General features: G+C 40.8%; 1 protein-coding gene across 1 annotated transcript in view; it reads left to right on the top strand.

Annotated features, from left to right (window-relative positions):
- Positions 1-26,576, top strand: part of CACNA2D3 (calcium channel, voltage-dependent, alpha 2/delta subunit 3) — a 1,138,585-nt gene that overhangs the window by 483,550 nt on the left and 628,459 nt on the right. The window contains exons 6-8 of the mRNA XM_006892223.1: positions 19,989-20,120; positions 24,321-24,381; positions 24,474-24,624. Of these exons, the coding sequence (XP_006892285.1) occupies positions 19,989-20,120; positions 24,321-24,381; positions 24,474-24,624 (344 nt within the window). The remainder of the gene's footprint in view (positions 1-19,988; positions 20,121-24,320; positions 24,382-24,473; positions 24,625-26,576) is intronic.

Genomic DNA, 26,576 nt, shown 5'->3' with positions numbered 1-26,576 from the left:
CCAGTTTTGCTTCATTGATCATGATTAACCTAGAAGAATTGGTTCGAAGCCCTGGAGTAAATTTCATTTGTTTCAAGCCGTTCAATTCATGGTGATTTCTTAGGAAACCCAGACAGATATCCTGTAAAATACCTGACCAGGTCTGCTTTGTGACCTACAGCCTTCAGTGGGGTTTCAGGAGTAAGTGTAAAACATTGAGAAAGACGCAGGTGGACAGAGAAACTATCCTGCTTTGAAGAGAACAGGGTGACAAATGCAATGATCCCGGACTGGATCCTAGCCCAGAAGATGGGTGTTTGCCAGGCAATTGATGAAATTTAGGAAAGATGAATAGATGAGGTGATTTGTTACTGGTTACCATTGAGCTGGTTTCAACTCATGTGTTCAGAATAGAACTACTTAGTAGGATTTCCAAGGGTAGATCTTTCTAAACGAGGGACCAACTTAAATCCAAAAGGATTTCACTCTGAGAAGCAGATTGCTAACCTTGTCTGCCAGCCGGTTTTGACACCAACATTTTAACTAATAGTTGTGCACTTAACCACTTTCACTACCTAGGATCTCCTAGACTAGATGAGAATATTGTATTAACATAGTATTACAGTATTAGTACTTAACTCTGTAAGACATTAATATTTGAGGAAGCTGGGTAAATGGTATACATGGAATTGTATTTGACAAATTTTGCAATATTTGAAAATTTTGAAAGGGATTCAAAATGAGAATGAAAAATGGTGGCACAGTTTCTTTATAAGTGAGATATGGGAGAAAACACAGGTTTGGTGGCTTTATTTGGGACATTTTGTGGTGAAGTCATAGCCTTTATAATTTAGCTCATTAACAGCTTGCTCCCTATATGTGTAAAAGTTACATTTATTCGTATTAAAATATATCATAAACTACTCCGAGTACTAAAATCTCACCTATGAAATCAAAGCCTTCTGTTGTTAGGGGCTGTTGAGTGTGAACGACGTATCAGGACCTTGCCCTGTCCTGTTCCATCCTTACAGTCTCTGCCATGTTCAAGTCCCTTGTTGCAGGCACTGTCAGTCCATCTCACTGAGGGTCATCCCTCTCTTGCTGACCCTCTACTTACCCCCTCCCCCCCAATTATGAGGGGTTTTTTCCCCCAACGGCTGACCCCTCCCTACACCGTCCCCAAAGAATATGAGATGAAGCTTCACCATCTTCCAAGGACCATTCTGACTGCAGTTCCTCCAAGAAAAAAAATTATTTGTTTTTTTAGCAGTCCGTGCATATTCCGTACAGTTCACCAATACCACAGTTGGAAGGCATCTGTTCTTCTTGAGCCTTCCTTACTCATTGTCCAACTTTTCCTTGCCATTGAAGCAATAGAAACTGCCCAGGCTGCAGTTAGGTACGTTTCATCTTCAAAATGGCATTTTTACTCGTTAGCACTTTAAGAGCAGATTTGCCCATCTTTTAGCATTTTTTTTTAATCTTTTGATTTCTTGGCTCCTGCTGCCATCAGTGTTGATTGTAGATCCAAGTAAAATGAAATTTTGACAACTTCAATCTTTTCTCTATTATGATGTTGCCTGTTGGTCCACTGACGAGGATTCTTATTTTCTTGACATTGAGATGTAATCTATATTGAAGACTATTGTCTTTAATCTTCAACAGTAAATACTTCAAGTTTACTTTCTGAAAGCAGAGTTACGTCATTTACATAACACAGATTGTTGATGAGTCTTCCTTTAATACTGATGCCACATTTGTTCAGCACAGATTGAACAGGCAAAGAGAAAGTACACAGCTCTGATACACACTTTTCCAGATTTTAAACCTTGCTGTTTCTCCTTGTTCTGTTCAGACGATTGCTTCTTGGTCTATGAACGGGTTTTGTGAGCACAATTAAGTGTTCTGGGATTCTCATTTTTCTCAGTGTTATCCATAATTTATTATTGTCCCCTTAGTCAGATAACCTTACATAGTTAGTAAAACATAGTATCTTGCACCTGTTTTCTGTTTTCAGCCAAGATCAATCTGACATCAGCAATGATATCTCTTTTTTTCACAGCCTCTTCTGAATCCAACTTGAATTTCTGGAAGCACTGTGTCAGTGTGCTCTAGGAGGCATTTTTAAATCATCTTCAGCAGCATTTCGCCCGCATGTGACTTTAATGATACTCTTCAGTAATGTTGGAGCATTAGTTTTGAGAATGAGAAAAAAAAAGCATCTCTTCTATCCAGTTGACTTGGCATCTTCCAAATTTCTTGTGATAGATTTGTAAGAACAGTGAGAGTTGTATCTGTTTGCTGAAACGTTTCAAATGGTATTGCATCAAGGACTTCTTCCTTCAGTGCCTTTGGTTCTTGATATATACTACTTCCTCCAGTGGTTCAATGTCAGTAATTTTTTCCCATACAGGAAAATTACACTGCTGTTATGGTATACTTGGAAAATTGATGAACAAAATAGCTATTAATGAATTTTCACTTATGGCAAACCTGTTTCAGAGTAGAATGATGCTGTAAGGTTTGCATGGGTGTGACCCCCCTCATGGCTGGTCCTATCCTTCCTAGCCATCTCTGGGTGGGTTTTAACAACTAATTTTTATTATTATTTTTTTTAGCAGCAAGACACTTAACTATTTGTGCCATCCAAGGACTCCTCAAAAATGGTTAAGTGTCATAAAAGCCAGGAAAAAATAGTTTATAAAAGAAGCCATACGAAATAAGCATCACTTGGGGAATGATCCTGCCAAATTTCAGTTCTTCAGATGAACTAGTGTGTAACTCATTGCCATGGGTTTGATAATTACTCTTAGTGACCCTCCATTGAGTTTCTGAAGCTGTACATTTTAATGGCAAGAGACTGTCTGTCCTCCTCCATAGCAGCTGGTGTCTTTCAACTGCTGGGAATGAGTTGCCGTTTGGTTAGCAGTGGAACCCTCTGAACTATCAGAGCTCCAGGCCCATCGTTTGCACTAACAAAATATCCTTTACATTTGAATGTTTTACCATGGGTTTTGATGAGATATGGCTGATTTTGATAGGTTTTCATTGGACTTTATAGTTCTTAATATTGAAGACAGTTTTCGTTAGTAAAAGTTATGTTTAAGGGAAATAAAAAAGCTCTTTTAGGAGAATGATTTCCACTCTGTTTCCTTCTCTATCCAAGAGCCTCATATATTTGGTTGAAAGCAGAGAGCCTAAAGGGACTCTAACTGCACAATTCATTTAACGGTATGGGCTTTCACCGCGTCCTAGGGCCTGGGGGCTGGACTCTGCGCCTATGCTCCATGGTGGCCAGCATGACACCACTGATTTGTGTTTTGGTGGTCTTGTCGGGTGAAATAAATAACTGAAGAATCATCCTTGGTCCAAGACCTCAAGATTTCCTTTTGAAACATAGTTTGCATTTTGTTTACAAAAACGTCTTACTCCTGTTTTTCTTTGGCACAATTAGAGGGATTTTAGAATTTGCAGTCATGGGCCTTTAATATATTCATCCCAAGATGCCTTTGTGCATCTGTTATGTATTTCTATATTGTTTTTCGTTAATATTTTTGGAGGCATTTTAAACAGTTGAACCTTCCCCTCCCTCCCATTTCTTGCTTTAAAGACAATGTTTGGAGAAAGTTAAGGACCCAAAACGTTATTAATGTTTTGTGTCTTTCGTTGCAATGATGCTTTCAAGGCAAAGGGGGCTGTTCCCTCCCCCCCTTTCTCATTCCCCTTTCCTTTTCTGTTTAAACAGGACTTTGGGTTATTCAAGAGGATTGGATTAACCCTATGGTATGAATTTTTACTGATTCCATATGCTAATTAACTGTTTTATCCCTAATTCAATTGTGAGAGATAAGATCTCCAAGTATACATGGTAAATACATAATATGTTTTACAGAACAACTATGGAACAACTTAAAGATCTGTTTTAAATAACATTTTGCTCTTAACCATTTCTCCACTTATAATAGACTCCTTTCTAGAAGCTGAGTTTATTATCTTCTGAACTTTTGTCATTATCCTCCCTATCCATATCACCTGCTCTCCCAGTGGCCAAAATGACCTTTATTTTTAACCTTCTACCCTTTGACCTGGCATCAAAGCAGAAAATGCTTTCATTTCTCACAAAAGGCTTCATTATGCCCTAATCATGTAAATGCTATTTGAATAGTGGAGACTTTCCATTTAAATACACTTTCATTTGCATAGAAAATAAAACCTAGATATTTTAAAACAATCAACACACCAAAGGCCACTTAATCTTGGGGCCTAAGAACCAAACAAATCCTGAATTGGATATGAACCACTTTGATGGCTTGCCTTGCTTCCAATTTGCTTCTGTAATACAATGAGTCATGTAATGTGACAAGACTTCAAAATGCAGGTTAGTGTCCCTCTACCCTTCTAGAAGTTTGCAATAAGTTCTATCCTGGGTAATGAAGCTGATTAAATAGACCACTATTCTGATATATAAATGATGTAGCGCCTGTATGACTAGAATATCTGAAGACCTTTCCAAATACATTTACTTCCAAATAAACTTTCCAAAGACCTTTCCAAGTAACTTCATTATTTTTTGTAAAAATTTACATAACAATTTTTACCTAAAATAATAAGCTTTGGAAAATTTCAAATTTTAAAAAGATGTTTTTTTCAATGCTTACTTCAGCACATGTTCTTATTTGTACAGTCCTCGAGAAAATCTTTAACTTGGTCTGTCCTTGAAGATTTTTAGAGTTCAACTTCCATTTCCAAAAGCCTGTCCTTGTCATACATCATTTTTGTAGCAGCTGGTTTCTTTCTCTCTTGGTGCAGCTCCTGTGAAATATATATGGTCTGGTTGGTTTTATTTTCGTAAGAATCTTATTTTCTGCTTTTTCCATTGTTATTTCTAGCATGTAATGTGCTGAACTTGCAGCCTTAGTTCCCATGAAGCTCTTCTTTCTCTCTTTTTCCTTTTGTTTCCTCCTCCGTTTTGCATCTCAGGAGATCTATTTTATTTGCTTTAAACTTTCTTTGCTGGTGATCCATAACATTCCTCCTACCTGCTGTGCAATTTTAGAATTCTTGGTGTTGCTTCTTATCCACCAGCATGGCATGGAAATGCTTATTGAGGGATGACTCTGCTAAATTTTAATTGTTGGGCTGAACTGGTGCTCTGGGACTCTGGGTATCCTGAGCTTTGTGTCCTTCAAGATCTTTCTTTGAGTGTTTGTGATCATACTGGAAACTTGGGGCAGATGTTTATCTTCTCAATACTCTTCACTTCCCTCTTTCCTGCTAGTGGGACCCATAATTTCTTTCTGAAAAATCCATCGTTCTAGGAGACTGTTGAACTTTAACTCAGATGTTAAAACGAATCAGCTTTCTCCTGTGAGGATCAGTTTAGAAATGCTGTGAGGTCAGGAAACAGACATCTCTCCATAGGTGTCCACCTGTTACCTGTGCTAGAGTGGAAGAAGTCTTGATGGCTGTGAGATTTGGAGCAACCCTCAGCTCCTATTATAAAACAAGGGAGCTCTGGTGGCCTAGTGGTATGGAGCTGTGTTACCAACCTCAAACCAACTGTTTCAAATCCACCAGCTGCTCTGTCGGAGAAAGATGTCTTTCTGTGAAGTTTATAGCCTCTGAAAATTTATAGCTGTGGGTCAGTCCCAACTCAACAGTACACGACAATAACAATTGAGGATGAAGCTGGAGCTGATAGGGCCAGGGCTGTAGGAGGAAGGGCCAGGATACGTGAGAGAAAGATTCTGAGAATGTTACTGACTGTTTCTGCAGAACAGAAAAGCCTATAGAAGACAAATTCTGGGGGTCATCCCTTGAAACCTCTGATCAGTCTGTCCTTACAGTGGGTCCTACCCTCTGGACTTTTTAGTTTGGTGAGCCAGTGCTTTGAGAGGTAATTTGAGTAAGGTTCAGGGTTCTTTAAATTAAAAAAGCTCTTGACTTGTAGAAATAGTGTTAGCTAACACAATTGCAGTGGAACCTCTCTTAAGCTGTCTCCACTTAACCAGTTTTGTGAATTGAACAGGTCTCTCCATTTCTTTTCGTATCACTAAAACATTTCTATTGGTATCTACGCTTACCCTTCTCTAGATTTGGTATCTTCTTGTGTGCTGTCATGTCAGAACATGCTCATAGCTGACCCTCCAGCAGGTTTTCAGAGGCAATAAATCACGAGAGAGGAACTTGTATTTTGTTGTTATGTGTCATCAATTTAAACTACTGCTCATAGAAATCCATGAACCCTACGCTATCTTGCTCCAACCTCGCTGTCTCTGACACACCTCCCCGTCACCACAATCACTGTGCCAATTAATCTCATCCAAGGTCGTCCTCTCCTACACTGACCGTCCATGTTTCCAGGCATGATGTTCTTCACTAAGGACTGGTCCCACCTTAGAAAATGCCCAAAGTATGTATGAGAGAGTTTCAAAGTCCTTGCCTTCAAGGAGCAACTTGGTTTCACACTCTGCAGGACAGACATATTTGTCCTCTTGGTTGTCCATGGTAAGTTTAATATTCTCCAGCACCACAACTCAAAGCCATTGATGATTCTTCTGTCATTCTTAGTCGTTGTCTAGCTCTCAGATGCATAGCAATTAATTGAGATGCCCATCACCTGGATCTGGTGCACCTTAGTCTCTAGACTGACACTGTTGCTCTTTGGCACTCTAGAGAGGTCTCTGACAGCAGGCTAAGGTATGCCTGATTCAAGACACAGTCCTTTCCGTCACCTGCTATGCTTCCAGGAGTTGACCAGGAATGCGGATGACAGAAGAAGAATCAATCCCTTTAGGTTGTTGTGTTGGAGAAGAGTGATGAGTATTCCTGGACTTCTAAGAGAGCAAAGAAATATATATGTCTTAGAAAAAGTACGTGCAGAGTGCCCTTTAAAGGCAACGATGGAAAGGCTTCATCTCACATGCTTCGAGCAAGTTATTAGAAAGGGCTGCTGGACGCAGGAGCAGCATCCACTTCCAGAACAACATATCTCTGGAAACTATGAACTTTGAGAAATGATGATAGTTATAGAAAGACTTCAGGTCTTTTGTTCATAGGGTCACTATGAATCATGCTCAACTGGATGACAATCAACAACAACAACAACAACATTTCTTGGAAAGGGACAACTTTCTTGGAAAGGTGGAGGGTCAGAGAAAAGAGGAAGATCCTTAAGGCATTGGATCGATACTGCGTCAGTGGCACTGAGCTCACATGTGTCAAGGATGGTGCAGGATAGCTAGAGTAGGATTCAGATCCGTCCAAACCAAAACAGCATCCGTCTTGGTTTGCCTAGGATAGACCCATTTTAAACTATTAGGTTGTTAATACGCTTTTGAGTGGAAACTAACTTATAGCTGACCCTACAGTGGTTTTTCAGAGGTTGTAAATCGTATAAGAAGAGATTGCCCGTCTTTCTCCTATAAAGCATCTGGTGGATTCAAACCGCATGGCTTTGAGTTGACAGTGAAACTCCTTACCACTAGGTCACCAGAGCTCCATCACTAATTGCCTGCAAATCCATATTAATACTTTACAACATAGATTTCTTTACGTGTAAAACTGACATCGTTTGGTTGAGAAACTATATAGTCATTATGATTAAAAGTAACTTAAAAAAACCTATACCCTTGGATTTTTTTTTAATAAGTGTATATAAAGACGAGAAGACCTTCAAATTGCTGTCCTTGCCACGTGGGAGTAGTATAGTATATACTAGCTTCCAGGGATCTCTAAACTAAAGCATTGATGCAGTTTAATTTGGCATAAGAATCCCTGTTCGACAAGCCAAAGAAATTGTTGATACAGGAGTTTGAAGGGTGAGTCAAGTGCAGTGGAAAGGTGCAGTCTCCTTGTTAATAGTTCTTGGACAACAGTATCCGTAAGCTAGCATTACTGCTTGTGTATATCCTACTTTCTGGATGCAAGTTTTGAACTTGCACTGGTGCAGTTCAGGAGGGTTTATGACCTGCAGATCTTTACATGAAATTGAGAGTCAAAAGCAAATTCTTGTAATTTTCTAGCCATGTGAACTCAGTCCGCTGGTGTCATGTCCCTCAAAACCACCTCAGCATGAAATTGGCTTTCCCCTCTGAGCACCGGGAAAAGGGGGTCATTCTTGCGATTTACTGGCAGAGGGTAATGTTGCTTCTTGGAGCACTTTCCTGTAGGTTCTCCGACCTCCATCTAAATCTTGCTTCTACTATTGTGGGGACTGGAGAATTAGAAATGCCCTTTACTCTGTGACATGTACATTTTCATGTTGTGGGGTTTTCCTGTTGTCGCTTTTGAAGCTTGTGAAAGACATGAAGGATGTATTATTTAAAATTATTTCTTTCCAATATAGGTGACATATTCAGATTTAAAAAAAAATAAGATGTTCCCTATCATCCCACACATGGGTTTGGATAGTACTAAGATTTTTATTTTGGGTTTAAAGTTTTGACAGGATATTTGGTAGGTCAAGTTTGAGCTATTTAAATAAAGGTCATAGGTGCAAACTCATCAGTTGTTCTGTAAGAGAGGGACGTGTCAGTCTTGCCCCTGTAAAGGTCAAGAGCATTGGAAAAAGCCCAGTGAGACACTCTGTTCTGTAGTGTCCCTGTGAGTCAGAATCGAGTGGACAACAGTGGATGGCAGATTTGGTGTGGCTCCACCTTCACCTTGACTGAAGCACCTGAGAGGAAGGAGCTCAGAGGCATGGCTGCTTTCAACCACAGGAAGTTGTGTTCTTATCCCCAGTACCAGCCCCTCATGGACCACATGAATGACTTCAGTTGCAACCCAGCACCTGTACGATACTTCTCTTATAATTTATTCACTCTTCATTATCATCTGAATAAATTTATCTTCTGTTTAGGCTGGCGTGTAAGATTGGGTGCTCTCGACCCAAAAGTAAGCAATTCACAGTGACCAGCTGTTTGGCAGTCTCCTGCTGTGTAATTTACAGACTCTAAAACCCAGCTTTTGACTTGGTTCTGACTTCAGTAGCAATGAGTTAGTTTGTTCATCTTGAGAAATATTATCTAAGGATCTAGAAATGCAATGTGTTGGTAAAAAAATACCAAGGAAAACATAATTACTAAAAATTTTAAAACAGTCTTCTGGTCTTCCATCTGAAATTCTTTTGAGTCCTCCTTGTCTTATCAGTTGCCATCAAGTCAGTTCTGTGTTGTAGTGATGCAATAGGTGCCAGAGAAAACTATACTTCATAGGGAATTCAAGAACTGATTTTTTTTTCTAGAAATGTATTGCGTGATTTCTCTTCTGAGGAGCCTGTGTGTAAGCTTGAACCTCCAACCTATCCCTTAGCTTCTTAACTCCATGCACCACCCACAGATTTCTTGACACAGTGCTAGAACATTCCATTTGAAAACAAGAGCTCCTCTTTCAGGAATTTGGAAATAACGCAAAGTGCAGTAAACCTATTGCTAGATACAGTTCCTCTATTTCCTTATCATGAAGTCTCAAACCCAGTCTGCTAACCCAGTCTGCTAACCAGGTCCCTCTTCCAGTTACAAAACCTATCCTTACCAGGCACCTCAAAGACTAACAGGATGTGCTGTAGTGCATTATTCAGTGTGGCTTTTTAGCCATTGTGACCATAACTCTCATTATACGACTGCAGACATCGATACACGTGTTAAAGTCATCTGATCCAGCATGGAGATTTAGGAACTTTCTCATGTTATAAATGAAATGGTATGTTTCAGCTGTTGTGTTCTTGTTAGGTGCTGTTGAATCAAGTATGACTCTTAGCTACCCTGTGAACAACAGACCTGGACCTCGCCCTGCCTGTCCTTCGGACGTCGCCCTGTCCTTTACCATCCTCAGCATCCTTTGACCATGTCCTCAGTGCTTTGGGTAGGAGATTGAGGGAAACAGCAAGGCTGGTCAACAGCAACCCTGGTACTAGGGGTGACAAAAGAATAAGAGGCTGGTGTAAAACAGACCTGAACTAAGTCTGTGCACATCTGGAACTAGAGCCAAGCACCTTTGGGCCTAGGCTTACTGGTGGAGTTGGGTCAACACATAATTTGTAACATTAGCCCAAGCACGGGAAAGTGCCTCATGTCTTGAGGCTGAAGGTCAGAAAAGAGTTCTGCCTGATGGCATGGCTGATAAGAAGCTGCCCTGATTGAAGAATTTTATCCAGAGTGTTCCCCACATGAACCTGTTACTTCCTTAGTAAACCCCATAACCATGCGTATTGTGTATGAGCTCAGTAATACAACAAATTAGTAAACTCAATAGCTGAGTGAGAGCCTTGGGAAAACATGCTTGGTTTTAAAATTGTTAGACCATTGCACAGGAGGTGGGAGAGGTGGGTAGATGTCTGGCCTCATAGGAATCAGCTTTATGCTGTTGTTGTCCTTGTTCAGGATTCTTCCCTCTTGTGAGGTTGGTGTAGGTCAGCCCCTGCTGTCCCCGTGTCCTCTTCTATACAAGTGAAGCTAAATTCAAAGAGAAGGAGGCTGTGTCTGCACCATCTCCCCAGTGATCATCTGGGCCAGCACTGCTATGACCTTTCAAATCCGTGAAGGTGTAGTTGTTAGCGGGGACATGTCATTAGAATATAACCTGAAAACATTCCTTAGTGCTTCTCAGGCTTTCTCTTGATCAGAGGCATCCCTCCTCACTCATCTTTATTTCTTCTTCACCTAACACTCACTTTTGAGTTCTAGTCACCTTTTTTTTTTCTAACTCACAAGCCATTGTTTCCAGCTGACACCATTTTGACAGGTGTCAGAAGCAGTTCATATTACATATCCTTTTCACACCCCTGTGTCACACAGGTCCTGACCTTTGCAGAGTCAAACTCAGGCTGCAAGCTGTCTCTCCAGTCTTAAGACTTTTTAGCAGAGGCAGCTCTCGGCTTTTGGGTGTCAAAAACAAATAGCAAGCTTAAACTTGGCTTCTTTCCCCTGTTTTTATGTCCATAATCCCCTTATCTCTGCTTGTGGTTGCTGAGCCCTCAGCAACTCGGCTGCACTGGTGATGGTTAGATCCCATGACCTCATTTCCTCCCCCCAGCCCTCTGCTCCCAAGCCTTCCCCATCTCGTCCTGGTCTGCCTTTGTCCAGCCCGAAGCACTATATATCTTCACACCAGCAATATCCATGACAGCTCTTTAATTGCTACACACATTTGTTCAGTTCCCTGCCAATTATATTTCAGACCCTGTCAGGGTACCTGCTAGCCTCGGGGCTGTGTTTATATTAAATATCAATAAAAAGCTGATAGCATCAGCCCAGATGGCAGGCTCACAAAACCATATTTTACTGTGAGCCAGGTCTGCCCGGAAGATGGAAGGGAGGAATGTTTGAATTTCTCTCTCTCTCTCCTGAAAGGTTAAAATGAGAGGAGATGGTCTGAGTGAATGTATTCTTACACAATGGTGACAGCCATATACTCCCTCACTGGGTGGTGGTCTCTATTGCATGTGGCATGCCGTAGAATCAGTTCACTCCACAGTTGTGTTTTTTACGTGACCCTTGTCGAGCATAGGCCCAGACTTCAGATACCAGAAAAAAAGAAACAAAACCAGTTGCAGAATTGATTGTGTCTCAGAGCAAGCCCCCATGTGTGACAGAGTAAAACGATGTTCCATTGGGTTTTCAGTGACTGACATGTTGACACCAAATCATTGGAACTTTCTTCCCAGGCATCTCCCTGGGTGGACAGAACCTCCAGAATAATGGTTCAAAGATGAGCTTGTGGACTGCTTTCAAACCAAAACCCAAAGCGGTTGCTGCCAATTGGTGGCAATTCATAGTGACCCCTCAGGATAGAGAAGGTCTGCCCTATTGGATTTCCAAGGCTACATCTGGACAGAAACAGACTGCCATTTGTTTTACCTATGGAGTGGTGAGTGGGCTTGAACCCCTGCCCTCTTTGGTTAGTGACTGAACACTTTGACCCTTGTGCCACCAGGGCAGGGCTCCTTTGCATGATTCACCCACTGCCACTTCAGTTACTGAGCCTGTAGATTATTGAGAAGGAGATTGTCTTTTTCCTGTGGAGCATCTGGTAGATTCCATTTGTTGACCTCTTTGTTAGCAGCCCAGTATGTATGCACTTTGCTGCTTGGGACTCTTCAAATAACCCTCATTGTGTTTTCAATGCTTGTTGACTGAGTGGGGTTCCTTAATTGTAAACTTGTTTTCATTAGGCCTTCAGTCAAATACCAGGTCAAAGTGACTCTCAGCTCACCTCTTTCCCTCCACAGAGCTTCTGCAAGCGCGGCCACCTTGGGAGAGGGAGCTGTAAAAGAGCAGCTTCCTGGCTCAAGGTGTGGTCGTCCTATCTCTCCGCCTTGGTTTCCTTCCTCTTCAGACGTAGCCTGGACCTCCCAGAAGCTGTAGAGGAATAGGAGTGGGGGGCTCCTGGCTCTGTAGGGCACACAAGAGAGCCCAGCACGAGGACCTTGTCCTTTCGTGGATGATTTCCACCACCCAGGGCGGATGGTCTAGGTTTCCTTTTTCTTCTCATTGCCGTTCCTTCATGCTACTCAATGGTGCACTTTTATTAGTGAGCCGGTGGAAGGATAATGTGGAGGGATGTGCTTCCTCGGGTCTGTCGTAAGAGAGAAAGTCTCGTAAGCTGGCAAATCTGTGACCATCCAGTTGCTTGCGGAGAAACACTGCTCTGTTGTAATCACTTGATTTTTCTCATTAATGGCTTGGATTTGGCCATTTGCTAAAGGGACAGGTGTTGTTGTTGATCGCCTTCAAGTTGAGCACAACTCACAGCGACCCTGTAAATAAAAGGCCTGAATCCCCTCTATAACTATCGACATCTATCAAAGTTCATATAAAGTTTCCAGAGGAATTTTATTTAGGAAGTGGATGCCACTCCTGCTTCCAAAAAGAACAGGTAATTTATTTTTATTTTTTTAAAAAAGACTAACAAGTATGCTAGCCCTTTCTTCAGTTAATTCTCCTATGGTTTAGCTACTCTGGAGGACTCCTGGTGGTTCAGTGGTTAAGCACTTGGATGCTGACCAAGAGGTGGGTGATTAGAACTGACCAGCTACTCCATGGGAGAAAGATTGAGCAGTCCATGGCTATAAAGGTCTTAGAACCGTGTGCTGGGTCTACCCTGTGCTTTGTTGTTGTTGTTGTTTAGTTGGCCATGTCCCATAGTGACACTAGGAGCGGCACTGTACCCTGCACTATCCTGTGCCATCATCATCATCTCCAGTATATTTACAACTCTTGTTAATAGTCAGGAACATAAGGAATGAATGTGAGGTGCAGGGGAAGAGAAGAATACGAGTATTTAAGGATATAAAGTGAAATGTTTGACATAAGATCTTTTTGGGATTGATGCCTGGCATACAGAGACTGCAGAGAATGGATCTAGAACAGCCTCTGAGATTTGCCAAAGCAGTCAGTGTGTTTTATAATTAATTTTGTCTTGCAACTACATCCGGAGTGGTTCTGCATTGGGCCCTCCTGAATCTTTGTTTCTGTACTGCCAGCAAATTGGCTTGCAGTTTGTGAAAAGCAACCTGCATTTAACGTCAAGCTTCTCACCAAGTTAGAGGGAGGGAGACTGTTTGGCAATATTCCGTTACTCAACACATTTTAAGGGTTGTTTTCCAGTAGATATAAGTACTTGATAATTAGCCTCACAACTATTCATTACTTAATCTGTGATCTATTTAGAATGAATGCATCGGCTGTCATTTACTTAGCTGAAATCAGAGACATGGAAACTACCCCGTTATTCTCCCCTTGAATCTGGTCCAACATGTAGTGCGTAGTAAGCCTCCTTGTAAGTCTCCGGGGCTCCATGTGTGGCCAGGGTAATTTCATACCTAGGACACGCACAACTTCAAAGACTTTAGGAAAGCCTGAGATCTTTCTTTCAGTTCTGTTCAGGGCAACAAGTTTGTTCTCTACAAAAGTCATGCTCAATAACCTTGCAGCTTCTGAACTTGTTCTTTCTCTCAACCAATAGTTTTTGGATACAAATAGTTCGATAAATATCCCCAAGAGTCTCAACAAAAGCACCCATATTTTGTGATAGAAAATGCCAAATTTAATGGAATGGAGTCATAAGCCATTAGCTAACTAGTATGAAGCCAGATGGCCAGCCCAAGACTCCTCCATCAGAGCCTCAGCCTAGACCATTAGTTGTGCAGGTAAAGTATTGACTAGCAACTTTTTGGTTTTTTAAATAAAATTTTTCTTTTATACTGGTTTACTTATGAAGTGTATATACATTGATTTTCACACCAGATCTTTCCAATTTCCTTTACCCATCTCTCCCTCTCCCATCAAATTCTGCGACCTTCTGATCACCTCCCTGCCTATCCTCACTCCTTGGCTCTTACCCTTTCCCCTACCCCCACTGGATCGTCATACACGTCTTATTTCTTATCTATTTGTACAATCATGGTCTTGTACAGTCCTTATGGGTTGACTAGCAACTTAGATGCAGAGGCAGAAATGGAAATTGGGAATTGTTAATTTGCCAATTCTTGGAGTAAATAGCTATTGATATATTTAGGGGCATTGCTCTTTTTAGTTGCCATTGGGTTGACTAACTCTGGTGACCCTACATACAAAAAAGATAAAATGATCTTCATGATTCATTAATTACTATGGTTGCCCCCTCATTTTCATTGAGTCAGAACTGACTCAGCTGATTCTCCATGGGTTTCTGAGTCTGTAACTTGCATGATAGGAAATAGACCACCATTGTTTATAGCGGTAGATTTGAACCACTAAAGAGGCCTGGCTTTTGGGTTAGCTCCTCACCAGAGCTCTATTTTTATTAATATGGTAAATTCTGTTATTGTGGCTACTATGTTATTTTTTAGTGCATTTTGATCTAGGAAGCTGCGTTTCCAGCATTATATCAGACAGTAGTTGCTTTGATCTCTAGAGTTTTCATTGGTTAATTTTCAGAAGTGGATCAACTTTATTCCTTTTCCATCTTAGTCTGGAAACTTATGTGAAACCAGTTCCTTATGGATGAGCCTTTTGTTATTTGAAATATCATGATATAACTTCTGAATGAAAGCAACATGCAAACCACCACGGTACAGTAAACTGACAGGTGGCTGCATGCAGCAGTTGGTCTGTGTAATTTCTGGGCCAAGGGCTTTGCGTCTCTAATTTGCTTGAGCCCAGGGTGGCTGATCACCTCAGGCAGGACTGAGGAAAATGCACCAAAAAGGATGATAAGAGGGGCTACCTCAGTCAAAGCTGCACATATATTTCTTCTGTTTTTTATGGTTTTCAACTTTTCTGTGAACTTTTATTAAAACCACAATTAAAATAAAAAATTTAAAAAAATAAGATGGAAGAAAAATTATAGTGAAAAAACCCATAATGGACAAAATCTAGGGGCTGCCTGCGTTCCCCCTTTTTTATACTAGTTTATTTACAAAGTTTGAATACACTGTTTTTCACATCAATCATTCCCATTTCCTTCACCACCACTGCCCCATCAATTGTACAACCCAGTGTTGAACCACCACCCCTCCGCCCTACCCCTCTGCTTCCACCCTCCCCCCTTGGAGCCTCATACTCATTCTACGAGAATGGTTTTATACAGTATTTGCCTTCATGGGACTGAGTTAGTTCACTCACCATAATGCTCTCCAGTCCTGCCCAAGTTAAGTAGCAACTTACAAAATCATTGCTCCTGTGTGCTTCATAGTATTTCATTGTGTGAATGTACCATAATTTCTCAATCCATTCTGGGCTGTTTCCATATTTTTGCAATGATGAAAAACGCTGCTATGAACTTTGGTGTACACGTCTCTGTTTGTGCCTCAGTTCTCATTTTCTAAGGGTGTATTCCAAGTAGTCTAGTAGCTGGGTCATATGGAATTTCTATGGTCAGCTTTTTGAGGAAGCACCAAACTGCCTTCCAGAGAGGTTGTACCATTTTACAATCCCAACAACAATGTAAGAGTCCCTATCTTGCCATATCTTCTTCAACATTTATTGCTTGCAGTCCTGTTAAACTTAACCACTGTTGCTGTAGAATGCTCATACATTTTAAATATATCAGTGTCTCTCTCTTGCTCTCTCTCTCTCTCTCTCTCTTGCTCTCTGTCTCTGTCTCTCTCTGTGCGTGTAAATGGAGAGTTGTGGAGACAGTGTTAGCCATCTGTCACACAAGATGACTTCTTATAGCAGAATGCCAATCTGAGGGCAGAGCCCAGGGGAGAGCAATTATTTAAGCAAAGATAAAAGAAAACAGCAAAAGTGATTTGTGGTTGCACTTTAAGTTCTTTTCCAAGGACAGATCAGAGATGTGTGAGATGCTTTTCACATACAAAGTACAAATTTATCACAAAAGTGATGTGACATTCTTACTCTCCAAACATCTGCTAGTAGTTTGTTTTCCTAAAACCCGAGCATCTGAAAAATTCTTGATTGGCATTGGAGATAATTTAATCTCTCCAGAAGGTAAGGGATGCTGGAAGCAAGACTGTTATTAGTATACTTAATACAGATCAAGAGGAATAATAAGCTGATATGGAATAGATATTTGCTGAGCAGAGAATGCTGGGCACTGATACTAAGGAAATTTTAAATTCAATTTAATGTATTAGAGGCAAGACCCATTGACAGAACCCAGGAAGAATACTGAGCTCATAATATTAACAGAATGCAGACATGGAAATTGTTAATTAGTCTCAAAAAGAAGGGAGACAACCTATAAAGAGCCTTTGCTAGGTAAAAGCCTGTACTTGTTAAACTCAGACCTTAAAAAGAAAATACACAAACCTTGAAAGAAGAGCTTGTCATATAGGATGATTAAGAGTCCTTATTATTGGCTGAACGGTGGCCTCAAGAAAATACGATCAAATTGTAACTCTCTATACATATGGATGGAACCTTATTTGTTATAAGAATAATTAGTTAGGGACCTTAAGTTGAGATTGTCTTGCATTTAGGCTGAGCCCTAAATCCATGACTCATTTCCTTGAAGGAGAAAGGAGAAATGATGCAGAGGTATTCAGGAGAAAGAGAGTGGAATGATTTCTGTCACAAGGCAAGGAACACCAAGAACTATTGGCTCCTGCTAGGAGCTGGAAGAATGGCATGGGAGATACATCCATCAGAGCTTCTAGAAGGGACGGGCCCTGCTGACAACTTGACTTTGGACTTCAGGCCTCTAGCACTGCAGGAAAAGAGATTCCTGTACCTTTAAGCCACCCAAGTTTTGAAAATTTGTTCTGGTAGCCCCTAGGACACTAATACAGTGTGTTAAACCTCTAAGAAGATTAGAAGTAGAGGTAGAAGCCAAAGTTCAGATTAATCTAATACTCTTGAAAAGCTCTAAGTGAAGCAAAGGGAGCTTTTAAATAGATGTTGAAACAAAATACAAATAAGGGAAAGGATAAGCCTCTTACTGCGGAGGAGGCCACCTTTTGCAGGACTGACTGTAATAAAGCAGTCCTCCTCAAAAAAAAACCAAAACCAAAAAAAATAGTCCTCCTTAGCTACCCCAGAGGGAGCTTCTTCCTGGGGGCCTCTGCAGGGACTGGGGTCTTAAAGACATAGTGTGGTATTTATAGTACTGAACCCCTGGGTTGCTTTGTCTCAGACACTAGGGCGGGAAGTACAGAAAACCGAGAATTCGGTGTCCTTATGTAGATATGGTGTGTCAGGAAGGATGAGGATGACACAGGGTAGAACAAGGTTCAGGTCTTTTGTTCGTAGGGTTGCTATGAGTTGTACTCGACCCAATGGCACCAAACAGCAACAACCCAAATAATTAGATGATGTTCCCCTTTTATAACATTGCCACTTTCCTTCAATTGCTGTTCAGAGTGTTACAGTGAAAATATTGAAAAGGAATTTAAGTTGTTTCTTCCCCCACCCCTTTGCCCCCAATTAAAAGTGCTTTCTAAAGCAAGTTCGTGAAATCAAGACTATGATATTTTACAAGTCAGCCAAGTGTAAGTTGAAATACTAACTCATGTCAAGGTGTATAACTGGCTCCCATTTCAGTTCAACTGTGTGTGTTAGTGATTGTGCTTCCCCTCGTTCGCTGGGAGATGGAAGCCTCTTCTCTTGTTGACACATCATTTTGGAGCAATATTTGGGGTCCAGTTGAAGGAAGTCACATGCTCCTTCGGTCACTGCGTTGCCTTCTGTGTCTGTGGAGATGTTCATGGTCCTTAGGGCCCAGTCTTAAATCTGGGACCACCAGAAGAAGGCACAGGCAGCCCTTCTCTAACTCAAAGAAGCCGTAGTCAAGGGGGGGCGGGATAGGAATTCCCTACATGGGATTTGTTTGACTCTTAGATGTTGAGACAATAAGATTGTGAAACGAAATTTTTGCCTCTAATTGTGGCAAAGTTTGTTTTGTTTTATATATGCTGAGCTAAGCGAGTCCATTGATGGAGGAGGCCAGAATCATGGACTTGTCAGTATTATTAGTGTTGTATTTACATCTGTGTGGGTTCATTTTAAGTCGCTTTTGTGGCAAGGAATGCTCAAATTCGTTGTTGCGGCCACTGTATTTTGAATGCCTTATGAAATAGAAAATTCCTCTTTTAACACTGTATTAGACATTTTCTTTTGCTCTTCAGAGTTTTTATAGACTGGTTTCCCAAGGTAGTTCACCAGGCCTTTGTCCCTAGTCTGCCTTAGAGTGGAAGCCGTGCCGAAGCATGTCTATTCTGAGTGACCTTGATGGTATTTGAAATATTAATGGCGTAGCTCTCCTGGCACAAGCCACAACAGTATGACAAACTGGTACATGAATGGTTATAAGGAAGAGTTGTTGTTGTTATGTGCTGTCGAGTCACCTGAAACTCATAAGAGCTTTGCAGCCTGCCCTGTCCTGAGCCAGTCTCACTGACTCCAGCACACTTCCCCCCATTATCACTGTTACTGTATCAATCCATCTCATCCAGCATCTTCCTCTCCTGCACTGTCTCTCTACCCGTCTGGGTGTGATGTTCTCAAATGACCAGTCTCTCATGGCCACTTGCTGAATGTATTTGAGACGGACCTTCAAAATCTTAGCCTTCAAGGTGAAACTTGGTTTCATCCTCTCCAAGACAAACCTGTTGGTTTTCTCGGCTTTCCATTGGATGTTCAAGACTCTTCTCCAGCACCACAACTCAAAGGCATTACTTCTTCTGTTATTCTTAGTCATTGTCCAGCTTTCTGATGCATAGCAAATAATTGAAAAGACCATGGCCTGGGTCAGGGACACCTTAGTCTATAGACTGATATTGTTGCTTATCAGTTCTTTAGAGAGGTCTCTGATAACAGATTTTTCCAGTGCAATGTTTTTGGATTTCCTGGCTGCTGGTGCCAAGAGGGTTGATTGTGGCACCGAACAAGCTGTGATTGTTGACAATTTCAATCTCTTCTCCATCATGGTGCTGCCAGTTGGCCCAGTGGTGAAAATCTTTGTCTTCTTCTTGATGTTGAGCTTCAATTCATATTGAAGACTACAGTCCTTAACTTTGTGCAGCAAGTGCTTCAGGTCCTCCTCAGTTTCACCAAGCAAGATTGTGTCATCTGCATAATGTAGGTTGTTGGTGAATCTCCCTCCAACCCTGATGTCGCATACATGCTCATAAAGCCCAGCCTCCTGATTGATTTGTTCTGCATATAGGTTGAAAAGGTATGGAGACAGGATGCATGCCTAACACACTCCTTTCCTGATTTTGAACCATGCAGTGTTTTCTTGAAGAGTATGCCAAGAAATTTTCCTTTTTCTTTCTCAAAAGCTTGTAGTGTATGCAGGACTGAGCTTTACAAATCAAGGGAAGTTCTTTTTAAACAAAGAGGTTTCAGCAGAGACACCTGGGTGACTTGGATCAGGCAGGGTTGGGAAGCCCTGAGGTCTGGAATTCCACAAGCTAAGCATTTTAAGTGTTCTAACTTTCTTCTTTAGTTTATCTCCTACAAGATGGACCACCCACTGACCTTCACCAGCTACTTGAGATGCAACCAGCAAGGTGTTATCTGACTTGGTTTGTAATACTCTTTCCCCCCTTTTTTTCTCTCTTGCAGATCCAGCAATTGTCAATGGGGTTTATTGGTCTGAATCCCTAAATAAAGTTTTTGTGGATAACTTTGACCGTGACCCTTCTCTCATATGGCAGTACTTTGGGAGTGCAAAGGGCTTTTTTAGGCAATACCCAGGTAAGCACCCCTGTGTTGACATTGTTATTCAGATTGTCTTATGCTGTGTATGTACCTTGAGTCCACCAACCCCTGCCCACCCACATAGCTGACTAGTAAGTTTTCAGAGGTAGTAAATCACACAGAACGAGACTGCTCATTTTTCTTCTTTGGAGCAGCTAGTGGATTCAAACCACATGCCGTCAGGTTGGAAGTGCGGTTCCTTAATACTGGGTCACCAGAGCTTTCCCTTTGTCTTGTAATATTGTTCTTTCTGCTTCATAATTAACATTTTCCTCCCTGTCTTTAGGGCCAAATAAAACAGTATAGTCAAGTCTTTTGCCAGGGCACAGGACAGATGCCACTGTGGTACCAGAACAACCCCTTAATCATGGACTGAATTCTGTCCCTCTAGCATACATGTACATAATGATTTAATGTGGAAATGTAATGATCATAATAAACCAAATGGTTGTCAGAGGATTAAAGGTAGAATGCAACGTGTTTCTAATCCTATCACAACCCTAATCCCCTGATATTTTTGTTACGGCAACATTGGTTAACTGTGACATACATCACACTCCCAGTCTTCATCAAGTTGCCAATGATCACTGAACCATTTTTCTCTCTACTTGTGTATAGTTTCAGCATCAGTTTAATAGAGAAATTCAGAGGCATGGCTTAGAGAAAAGAATTGCATATGACATGTACTATATTTGTTCTTATGAACAAGAGTTTAGTACTGTTACTATCAATGCTACTAATATTCTTATCAGGGAGCTCTGGTGATCTAGTTACTCTGTAACTAGTAAGTAAGGGGTTGACTCTGCCAACCCAAAGGCAGGCAGCTCAGATTCACCAGCTGCTCCATGGAAAAAAGAGAGCCAATCTCCTCAACAAGCCTGTAACCTCTGAAAACCTACTGGCGGGTCAGCTGTGTGTCAGTTCTAATTTGACAGCAACAGAGCAAGTCATACTTGTGCCGAATGAAAGGCTGAACAAAAACATGTAAAATGGCATAAAACCCAGTGTATGTGAATTTTGTATGCAAGCGAATATAAAATTTAAAAAAGATATATGAGAAATCGAAAATGTGAACTTGCATTTCCCCACTCTCGAGCTTGTCCACTTTGGAAAAGAGGCCAAAATAGCTTCCAAACTGCTCATGGCAGTAACTCCTCTATAATGCCCCCCTTAGCAGAAGCACCCCAAGTAGACACATTTGTTTTCTTGTCCAGCATGCCGCTGGAACAGGTGTTCCTTCTGGGGCCTTCCCAGGCCTCTGCTTTGCAATAGGATTTTAATTCTGGCTTGGTTTGAATTTTAATTAAAAAGGGAAATTTTAATTTTGCTTACAAGTTGTGAAAACAGGACTCGGGGCTGCAATTGTGCCAACATCACAGCTGTAGAAATTAACAAGCTCAACCTAAAAGCTGGGGGAAAAAAACCACCCTGCATAATCTTGGAGCAATTAAGTAGAGTCTTTTATGTTTTCATTAAGTAAGACTAGGCACCTGATGTCTCCCCACTCTGCAGCCCAAGAGGCTGCCAGCCTTGCCTTGAGGAGCCGTTTGCCCTGCACTCAGCATCTGTCCCCAGAGACTTGCCTCAGAGGCGGCTGCTCTGCCAGATTAGTCAGTGTTTCCCAAGAGCAGTGTTCAGCAAGGCGTGCACAGCTCCTCCTCGAGCTAGCAGAAATTTAAACAATAAGCATCCTGTTAAAGAAAACATGATAATAAACACGGGATTATTAAAGTTCCAGTGTAACCAACTTGCAGTCTGCTTTGATAGAATCAACAGAGAGCAGATCCAATTAAATTCAGATGTGACTTAAACTAGAGCATGTTGGGCTTGCTGGTCTACCTAGGGACCCAAGAAGGCATCATGCTATCTTTGTTGTGGGCTTTTGAATAAAAACGGAACACCTCGCCATGGGGTCATTTCTGGTCCACAGCAGGCCAGCACGACAGAGGACAGAGTAGAACTGTCCATATAGTCTCTAAGGTTGGAAATGTTTCTGGAAGCAAACTGCCTCAACTTTCCTTTGCAGAGCCCCTGGTGGGATTACACCAAAGATCTTCTGGCTGGCAGACACATTCTGAAATACTTCACCAGAAGAATGCTTTGCATTTGAATGAGTGTGGATGAGTAAATGGGGGTCCCTTTGCTATGCAGAGTACTCTGCTACCAGAGAGGCGCAGTGTTGTTCTATAATGAGTCTGAGCAACCTTAACTGTAAGAACATAACAGTAACAACAGAGAGGTGATTTATATTTGGGTTCTCATTCTTGACCAGTTGTGTATGGCCGCCCAAATAAAAAATGATCATAGAGAAATACATTTCCTTATTGTCATAGCATGTCCTTGTCATGGTGCATAGTTTCCCAAGATTTTGTGATACGAGGTGATATGTGACTTAAAGAAGGAACTTTTGTGAGCATTTACATAGCCAACTTCTCATAAGACATTTTTTAAGCCGAATTTACCTACTATTCATGTTAGAAGGAGACATTTTCATTTTAAATCTGTTACTTCATACTTAAAGCTATACTAGAAGAAGCATATTTAAAGTTTAGATTGTAAGCCTGCTATGGATTGAATTATATTCTCAAAAAATGCATTTATGTACTATAGGAGCTCTATAATGGTTTTTAATGATCTGATAAATCAAATAGATGTAGCAGGATTAAGGGAAGAATGAATTATTCTCTAATTCCATCACAACTCTAATGCAAGGTGATTTCTCCTAGGATGTGGCTTATATACAATATATGTTGGCATGGTTATGTTCCAGGAACACTCATTACAGTTCAAGAAATAGCTGTTGAACCTTTGCCATGAATAAAATACATTCTTTTTTTTTTTAAAGTTTTAAAAATTACCTTTCTTTTTGGTTCAAACTACTACTCCTTTTGTGAAATTGGAATGCTGCCTGGCCTTAGTGGGGATGTAATTGCACTAGATGTCAAGACTGTGCCATTAGAACTCCACTTGGCTTTGTGTAAAGCATTGCGCCATTTTAAAAAACCAATATGCATTGCCTGCTTGTTCCTTACGGTACAATGCTGGTGATGTTTTATTTGCATTAAGTATATTGATCTTCAACTGGCAGCGATTTCTAATCTTTTTGCTGTCTGACTTCTTAGAAGTAACTCTTTAAATTAGGCACATTTGCAACTGGGAAATGTCAATACAAAACGGTGGGGAGAATTAGAGGATGTTGCAAGGAGGATAGAATAAAACAACTGTTTGGGCTGTAAACTGCCGTCTCAGGATATTCTTTGTAATGATCTAGGTTGTTATCTTAAACACATGTCTGTTCCCAGCACAGCTTGGTCAAGAAAGCTGGCCATTGTTTATTGAAAAGGAGAATCTCAATGCCACAATTGGAGCCAAGATAATCTTTTGTTAAAATAGTCTTTCTGTTTTTATTTATTTATTTATATCTCTAAAAGATTCCTTTCCAATCCTATGTCCCTGAGGATTATTGATGGTTGGAAATGGTAGTTTTCTATTCTAAAGCAGCAAACGGCTTGCTTTAAATTAAATTTTATTCTTAAATACTCATTTTTAAAGTGGAGAATTTTACATACCAGGATAACTCCACAGGCTTCAGGAGCTGGAATTAAAACTTTATTATGTAGCATACATAGAGTAATTTTGATTTCATTTCTGTGTAGAAAGCAAAGTCAAAATTCTTTAAGAATAGACAGACCTGTGTGTCTGAGATGGAAACATGCATTATATACCTTCTACTTCTGATCAGTATTACCCAGCTCCAGGGCTGGAACCAGCCTTCTTCCCAGAGGCTTATGGACGAAGACCATTGTTCCAATAATTTATTGTACAGTAGGCATTGATCTTGAGCATCTTCAACTGAAGAAAGTGGTGGGAGTCACATCATCTGAATGGACACAGCAAATATCTCCTCTCTTTAGCAAGAATGTAGAGTTTAGGTTGTACCACTTGCTTCTTGGGCCGTGGCCCTAACTGACCATCCCAGAACTGATGGTAGAGCACATGAAGAGCACTAGTGTTGGTTTTGGTATATGTATGTATGTATGTATGTATGTATGTATGTATGTATATATATATATGTGTGCATGTATATGTGTATATGTATGTATGTTTTTATGTATATACATACTCAATCATCAAAGCTAAGTGGCCTTGAGATGCTATAAACTGTCCAGGTTTCTGATAATCCCATTTTTATTCTAGGGATTAAATGGGAACCAGATGAGAATGGAGTCATTGCTTTTGACTGCAGGAACCGAAAATGGTAGGTAACTGTCACCATCTTGGTTATTTTATTTAAAAGAAAACTTGAAGGAACCTTAGGATTCAATTTTACTTTATTTTCTCTTGACTTAGGTACATCCAGGCAGCCACTTCTCCAAAAGATGTGGTCATTTTAGTGGACGTCAGTGGCAGCATGAAGGGGCTCCGTCTGACTATTGCAAAGCAAACAGTATCATCTATCTTGGATACGCTGGGGGACGATGACTTCTTCAACATTATTGCTGTGAGTTCAGTTGTTTGTGCTTTCTTTGCATTGTGGGTTTTTCTTTACACTGTGGGTTCATTTGATATTTTAGTGGCAAGTGTTTGACATTATGATTATTATTGTTGGACATACAACATCATGATCTTGGAAAATGAGCAGTGGCTGTTCCCATGTGAATTCATTGTACCTTGGACATTGGAAGGATTTTCAGAGACCAGAAACAGGAATGCATTTTACACATTCCCTCTCCTGGATTAATATACAAGCTCTGTCCTGGGGTGGGAGTGTGGGGGAATTATACTGTTTTATTTTTTAGGGACTGACCACTTCAGAACCCTGGGGAATAAATCAAGCAAGAGTTTCCTTAAGATTGCTAGCGTTTATCTCATGGAAATTAACATTCAGCTTAACTAGTCTGATGGTAATGATGTTGTTGAATACCATCAAGTTGGCACCTACCCATAGCTGACTTTCCAGCAGATTTTCAGAGGCAGTTTATCACATGGAAGGAGATCTCCAGTCCTTCTGAGGAGCAGCTGGTGAATTCGAACCACATGCCCTTGTGATTGCGCTGAAGCTTCTTACCACAATAGTAAAAATAATCATGATTATGAAATAACTAAAATGTGAAGCACAGTAAAAGGTTCATAGGATATTTCATCTTGTTGTTGTTTTTTATACCATAGAGTTGGGACCAACCCATAGCTGACCTTCCAGTGGGTTTTTGGAGGCAGTCCATCCTCCCACAGAACAGCTGCTGGCCTCAGACCTTTGGGATTATAGAGCAGCTTCTTGTCACTAGACCACCAGAGATCTTAGCTCCTGAAATAAAATTAGCCTTTTTAAAGCACCTAACTTCTTTTACTCATCTGTCAGTTTGTTGTGTTGTGACTTGCATATTGCTATAATGCTGGAAGCTATGGCACAAGTTTTTCAGATACTACCAGAATCACTCATGGTGGACAGGTTTCAGTGGAACTTCTACATGAGGACTAAGACAAAAAGGCCGCATGATCTACTGCTGAAAATTAGCCATTGAGAACAGAGTGTTCCGATCCAGTCAAGCATGCCAATGATTGTGATGCAAAATTACACAGCATTTTGTTTTGTTATAGGTGGAGTTACCACTGTCACCACTGATAATGTTAACTATTTTCCTCACTGCAGTCCTGTGTGGCGTAAGAGTGGTTTCTAGCAGGAGGGGGAAAGTTGTGGAGTGGTGTAAAAAAAGGCTGAAATTGACAAGGTTTTAGTGATGTGGTCAACTTCTCAGAGTTGTTACATAAGTGGGTAATCCAGGAGTCAAGGCCAAGGCCAAGCAGTTACATGCTGCCTGAAAAGGAAAGAAGACTCACTCTCTCCAATTAATCACCCTCTTTGTCTCATTTCTCTGGTGTAATTATTGTCCATATATCCTTTTTATTCCCTTTCCAAAAGTTGTTGATCCAAAGAGCTTGCTTTTCTTGAGTTCTTAGCCTGCTGCTTGGTGTGTGAGAGATCCTGTGCCTTACTGTTTTACGTCTGATCAGGGAGAACCCTGATAAGGAGGAGGCAGCATGTTGGAAGTGGACAGAGCTGGGACTTTAGAGTCACTTGTTGGTTTTGGACCCATTGCCACAGTCATAATCATAGTCATAGGTGGACTGTGTCAGTTCATCTCCTCAAGTCCTTGTCTCTTTTGCTAATCTTCTACTGAACATAAAGTTCATGTCCAAAGGCTGACAAATTCTTCATTACAGTCACCTTTGTTTGCTATACATAAAGATTTTGAAGGATTGAAAAGGTTTTTAGGGACTCATGTAAATATAAATAGGATCTGTATATATTTGACACATTAGGAATGGATGGACTCATTTGTACCTGGAGAACTGCCTTGAGTTAATTCACTCAACTGTTTTTTTGGTTGTTTTTTTATTAATTTCAATGAACATTTACAGAGATTTTGGATTTCCATTCATTCATTGTTGCAC

Source organism: Elephantulus edwardii, unplaced genomic scaffold, assembly GCF_000299155.1.
Source record: "Elephantulus edwardii isolate Elephantulus edwardi_28Jun2011 unplaced genomic scaffold, EleEdw1.0 scaffold00113, whole genome shotgun sequence".
Classification (NCBI taxonomy): domain Eukaryota; kingdom Metazoa; phylum Chordata; class Mammalia; order Macroscelidea; family Macroscelididae; genus Elephantulus; species Elephantulus edwardii.
Note: the sequence above shows the minus strand (reverse complement) of the source record. Positions and strands in the feature narration are given on the sequence as shown.